The sequence below is a fragment of the Diadema antillarum genome, unplaced genomic scaffold (genome assembly GCF_040938485.1).
Source record: "Diadema antillarum isolate AM-2024a unplaced genomic scaffold, OU_Dant_1.0 scf00000114, whole genome shotgun sequence".
NCBI lineage: Eukaryota > Metazoa > Echinodermata > Echinoidea > Diadematoida > Diadematidae > Diadema > Diadema antillarum.
In genome coordinates, this window is record NW_027271003.1 from 2,862,920 (window position 1) to 2,869,497 (window position 6,578).

At 37.0% G+C, this 6,578-nt stretch overlaps 1 protein-coding gene across 1 annotated transcript in view; it reads left to right on the top strand.

The window, feature by feature from the left end:
• The window catches only part of LOC139719735 (uncharacterized), a 146,358-nt gene extending 140,782 nt beyond the window's left edge, over nt 1–5,576 (top strand). The window contains exons 7-9 of the mRNA XM_071631125.1: nt 1,842–2,000; nt 3,961–4,089; nt 5,368–5,576. Of these exons, the coding sequence (XP_071487226.1) occupies nt 1,842–2,000; nt 3,961–4,089; nt 5,368–5,576 (497 nt within the window). The remainder of the gene's footprint in view (nt 1–1,841; nt 2,001–3,960; nt 4,090–5,367) is intronic.
• Nucleotides 5,577–6,578: the final 1,002 nt, after the last annotated feature.

Below are 6,578 nucleotides of genomic sequence, written 5' to 3' on the forward strand. Positions count from 1 at the left end.
AAAATCATCTTTGTTGTATATTTGACTTTTTTACCTCCATTTTTTCTTTTCTTTTGTAAAAGATGAAGTACCAACTGTGACCATTGGCCACAGCTTTATTGATATACTATTCGCTGACATTTCTGTAATCATGTCACTGACGGCTGGATTTGTCATCATCCCTGATATGATAACAGACCTTGATTCATGATTAGTGATGTATATCTGACAAGAGAGGGCAGTATTGCAAAAGTCCTGGTAGGAATGGTGTCATGTCCCTTGGTAGGGACCATTGCCAGCAGACACCAGACTGGGATTATTGTGAGTGAGAGATAAACATATATCTCAGTTGTTGCATAAAATACTGTCGTTTTGTGAGCTAAATTTCAACTGAAAAATTACTTTGCTGCCATTCATAGGCTAATGGATGTATTGTAAAAGTGGATATTTTCGCGCGACTAATTTTTCGCGCTTGGCCGGGTAAGAAGAGTTTTGCGTGTTTTTAATTCCGCGGAATCAAGACATCACGCACAGGAACATATGGCAAGCAAAAATATTCGTGCGCTTTTATTTTCGCGCTAGTTTCTGGTTGTGCGAAATGCACGAAAATTTCAACACCGCGAAAATTTCCACTTTTACAGTATAGCCATTTATATATTGGAATGATAGTTACAAGGTAATATCTGTGTAAAAAGCCTCATGTCTTGTAGCTGGTAGTATCATTGAATGGCAATGACATTTCTTTGGTTATAACTTAAAGTCATTTGTAATAACTTTCTTTTCAAACATAGTGCTTTATTGCCAGCAATTTCAGATACATTACCACCTTTGAGAGTCCTGTGTTTCCAATTTCTCTCTCAAGGCATAAGCACCGAGTGGAAGTGAAATTTCATTTATCAGTTTTAATAATTACTAGTTGGCAAAAAAAGTAAGTAACCTGTACATAATCACAAAAGAGTATAATATCTTTTAAAAAAGAAATATAATTTGCTTACCTCATTAAAACTAAAGACTTGTAGCTACCTTGTTTTTTTGATAACATTCACACACAAGCATTGATTTAGGTTAGAGATGAAAGAGTTCAAGTGCAACTCCCGACTCAATAAACACATTTTCTGGGCTCACTCATGTGCTGTATATAGAAACCAGTATTTGGTCTTTGATCCATCTGACAACCCTGCCCAAGTCTGTTTTGCAGCCCTTACTATTTATATCTCACATAAATATTTGGACTACATGAAAGAATTTCAACTTTTTCTCTGCAGAGAGCAAAAGTAGGGGCAAAACGCTTAACAAGAAATCCCCAGGAGTCAGAAAGTGAACAAAGACTGACTTGCAATCATTAAATTTCTTTCACTGGTATTGCGACTTTGCAAGTGTTGAGGGAACTTTGTTTTGAGAGTCTAGATTTGATACACATAGTTTAGGTTTGTTCTGATTTACCTCAAATTTCATAATTATAAATGTGTTTTACTTTTAATTTTGCACTTAGTGAATCTGCATATTTGGGGTAAATTCTTTTTTCAATATCTATTTACTTTTTTATTGCAATTGATCAACAGATTGCCCTTTGTCAACATTAATAAGCACCAATTATTCTGTGTTTATTAACCCATTCCCTACGGGAACCTGGTGGCCTGTGTATTAAGTCAATGGGATTTCAGAATTCAGTATGGAACAGGTTAAGTAGTAGTCATGATAAAACAAATCATGGGTATACATTTCTGGCTTCTAAAACTCTGAATAATCGGAGGGATTTATTGACATCAATGAAGGGCAAAAAAGTTGCGATAAAGACAACTCCATACAAGTATTCATTGATTTAAATCTGTTTGTTTGTTTGTTTGTATGTTTGTTTTTAGATTCTGGAGAATCCTTCAGTAGTGATTTAATTCCTTTCAATGAGAGTGCAGCCAACCCTAACCTTACAGCAATAGCACCAACTGGTTCGTCGAGTAAAGAGTTATCGGGCTTTGGCGAATTCATCAATGGAATCATGATCTTTGTGGAGTTCATGAAGGGTGAGCTTTGGATTGAATGAGATTTGATGAGAATCAATTAATGATTATCAATTTTGACAGATACTGCAGAAAAAGTGACTGCCACATGAGGTCGAGAAAGAGAAATCATATAGCGTGGGGTATGATAGACTGAGGTGGCAGCATTTACAGCACCAAAGCCACTGTACCCAAAGCCACCATTGATATCGTAGCAACCTCCAATAATTACCAGCATCACTATAGCATTTCTTTGCTCCTTATGTTTCACAACACTCTGCCACCATTGTTAAAACAGATCAAAGGAATCAAGAACCTGAAATCTTCTTTATAATGTGCAGTACACTTTGTAGTATCAAGAGTCAATCTAAAAGGGTTTTATGTATCATAATATATTCATAGATAATTCTTTCATAGCATGTTTAGGAATGACTTGTTCGAAATGCCATTAAATTCTAAAGGAATTATAGATATTGCTTGTTATTTGTGTTGCTTGATACAGTTTCAATACCAAAGTGTCTTTCTGCAAGTGAAATGCTTGAACATATCCATTTGTCAATAAAGAATTGGAAGTGATCCTTTTATTATATCACAATGGCCAAAAGTGTTGTTTTTTGTGATCATGAATGGATAAAGCTGTCATGGTTACAATTAGATTTTAAGTGTTTGAGAGCTGAGTGCCTTCAGATTTAATAGTAATAATAATGATAGCTAGTTTTTGTGTAGCGTATTTCACAGTTTTTAAGTATCACAATGCTCTTTACAGACTATTATTACTTTTAGTGAGGTAACTAAGAAAATGCATAATTATGTGCATGCAATCACATTATTTTGGTATTCAATGGATATGAAGAAGAATTGTTGAAGTTTTTAAAAGTTTTATTGCAAAATGAGCTTACTCCATTCTTGTTAAGTTGAGATATCTGTGATTACAGCTGTTAAAATCAAAGAAAATAATAAGATGGTACAGGATATTTTTAATCATAATTTCTAGAATATTCCTTGTTATGTCACAAGTGAGGTATTACTGGAAAGGTTTAATTTTGCTCCATCTGATGATGGACTTACTTTGAAAAGCTTGAAAATAGCAGTTAGCTCATTTTGCAATAAACTCTTCTATTATTTATTCCCTTTCATTTCTTAGGTATTTTGAATGATACTACTAGTGCAATATACAACATATGAAGTATGGGACTGCTCAGGAACTCTTGAATTCAATATAATTGTGCAGTGAATAATGTAAAGGAGAGTGGTGATTTGTGCAGTTTGTGCACTGCGATGCCTAAATATGAGATGGATGTCGATTTGCTTGTAATATTTATTTATTTATTTTGTCTTATTTATACAGGGTGGCCCCGTCAGTAATCAAGTACTGTTTTCCAGAGGGCCCTGTAAACAAACACATACAAGATAACAATCATAACAGATATAAGCATAACTAAATACATCTGAGAAAATAGAACAGTATTTGTTGAAAATAAGAAAATGAGGAAGGAAACTAAAAGTAACAGTTTGTAACCAGGATTAAAAAAAAACAAACAACTTAATGACTGGGTATACAAAGAATGGCGGTGAGTTGGCTCAGTCGGTAGCGCATCTGCCTCACGATCACGCGGCCCGGATTCGAACCCGAGTCTGGACTGAGCAATGTTGTGTGTAAGCATACTGTCCCCTCTAACAAGAGGCAAAACACTCTGTCCCTCAGATAGGACATAAAATGGAGGTCCCGTGTATGAGAGAGTCACAACTCATGCACGTAAAAGATCCCACTTCATTCATCCATCGCAAAGAGCAGGGTGTTTAACCCGGTGAAGTGGTCCCACCTCACATCCAACTGGACCCCATGGAAGACCAGCTTAACATGGCTGAATATGGGCTATCCAGCCATCTTCTTAGATGGAAATGAACAAACAAACCCACCCCCCCCCCCTTCAAATGGTAATAAATGTGGATATAATGTATAGTATTCTTTTGTCTTCTCCAGAAAACAAAGACATCTTCATCCAGTACTTTGTGATCGGCTGTCTGGTGGGTATTATCCTGGCTCTCATCTCATGGGTCGTTCACCTCAGACGGAGGAAGGCAAAGTTAAAAAAGAAATTCAAGAGCGGAGGTAAGCGGCATTTGATTGTGGTCATTAATTCCCAAGGAGTCTTTGCACATGCAAAATAACAGTTTGAGCTACCGTGTAGAGTAGCTGATGAAATTTAGAAGCATTATGTAATCATTTTTGGTGAGTTTTGTTGAATGCTAAATAACACTGTTAAAGAGTCTGGTTGCTTAATTTTTAGTTGAGTTGAGTTATAAAACTTCTAAAGACTGAGCCGTGTGATGATGTGCAAATGCATTAAAAATAATCCAGTACAAACAAATTTAGCATTTACCACCTATTTTCAATATTTTTTGTTTGTTTGATAATGATCATTGATGTAATATCCTAGCTCCGAAAGTGATCAGGTACAAACACATTTAGCATTTAACATCTGTTTTCAATGATATTTTTGTTTGATAATGATCATTGATGCAATATGCTAGCTTCATATTTGCACAATATCAAAGACTTTGGTAGCACATGGGGCCATGCAAAGCTCTAATGGTGCCTTCATCTAAGATGTCATCCAGTTACAATATGATAAATGAGTCCACTTCCTAGCTCAACCCCATCGTGGCATGGGTAATACTTCATTTTCCAGCAATGTGGGCATTTTGAAATGAGAGAGTAACAGTTGGTGAGTATTGACTGTATTGGGTTTAGTGTTGCCACAGTGCCTGTCATTCTAACATTTTGAAGAGTTACCGGTAGTTGATGTATCATTCCATCTTTGTTGAAAAGTGTGGAATTGTAAATATCATTGATAAGGTTTGGAATACTATGTAGGTGGCAAAGAAATCTTCATTCTGTCTCTTTTCAAAACAATGTTTTATGGGCAAGTGTACTAAAAAAGTTCCAAGCAATTCAATAGTGACAATATGTATGATATTGTAAATAGTGTGTACATGTCATTTTATTCCCAAAGTTTAACCCCCGAGGACGATACCTGAGTACACTCTGGCAAGTGTCTATGGGAAATGCATGTTGTAGCAAAATCAGCCTGTCTTCTATGAGTAAATAGTGAAACCCAGTATCAGATCAGCTAGAGAGTGGCCTTACTGGACCAATGTTTGAAAAGTTCTGACAGTTTTGATACAGGTCAGTTATCTATAAAAAGACCCTTTGCTCTTAGCCCATTGAGGACAGACTGATTTTGCTATAACATGCAATTTCCATAGACACCTGCCCGAGTATTCTCGGGTCTCATCTTCAACGGGTTAAGGGACAGGCATTGCGGTGCAATTTTCCTACGTCACCTTCCTAAGAAGAATTTTTACTTTTTCCATTGATGTCTTGCAGAGAGTGCCAGTGGGAGTCATGGTGGGGCCAACGGGGTTCTTGCCGCAGTCCAGGAGGAGGATCGCATCAACATCGATGAGATTTGGCGGAGCCCGCCACGCCCCGGGATGATGAACCGGGTCAGTCCAACGGAGGATTCCAATGACAACACGATATGGCGCTCCCACACGCTACCAGGCAATAGACAATTAAATAGCTACTATCCCTAGCAACGCATCACTAGGGCGTGGCCTGGAAGCCATGAAATTCAAGATGACTGAACAGTACATGTGTTAAAAAAGAAAAAGATGGTTCCAAGTGTGGGATACTTTCTCTTGGCGATAGTATTATTTTTGTTTGTCACAATAATGTTCATTATTTACTGTGTAAATGGTATGCACCAACTCAACACATTTGAAAAATTATTTGTAAAAAGTTTTACCTTGATGTTCTGTTTATGCAAACTTGCACATGTTATGAATAGATGATGTGGAATATATAATTGTAAGAGAACAAAATATGTCAGATGGTGAGAGAATGTTCTTTATCATGAAAATTCAGGAGGATGTGGAACTAGTTGTCTGGAAGTGAGCTTTCATTTGTACCAAGCCTCTGCCTCTTACAGATTTTGTTTTCTATCCAGAGCAGTTTTATTTTGATATCCTGTATTTAATAGAGGCAGAGAGAGAGAAAATGGGGGGGGGGGGGGGGGGGGAGGGGGAGAGGTAGCGAGGGGAGAGATTGAGCACTTTAGTGATGAGTGAGAGAGAAGGTGTTCAAAGATGAGAGTCTGGAGTTACATGAGAGAGAAATGAATGAGTGGATTGAAAGATTTAAACAGAGTGACAGAGAGAGAAGTGTCAGTGTTAGTGTTAGTGTTGGTGTATGAGTGTGTGTGTGTGTGTCTGTCTGTCTGTCTGTGTGAGAGAGAGAGAGAGAGAGAGACGGAGAGAGAGAAGTGCATAGGATGTGAGTGAAGAGTGTAATGTGTAGTGATGAATATTAAAGGGAGTGTATAGTTTTGGTTGAGACTTAACTTCAGGTTTCTAACATTTTTGGTGATTTAATGAGAAAATTCTTACGAAATATAAAAGGGCATGTAATTCCAAGAGGAATTCATTGCTTATTTAATGAAAATTGGTTTTGAGATATCCAAAACAGAGCAATACTAAATAAACAAATCGCTTTGTTTTACTTTGCTTTTGGATGCCTCAGCCATTCCAAAACCGATT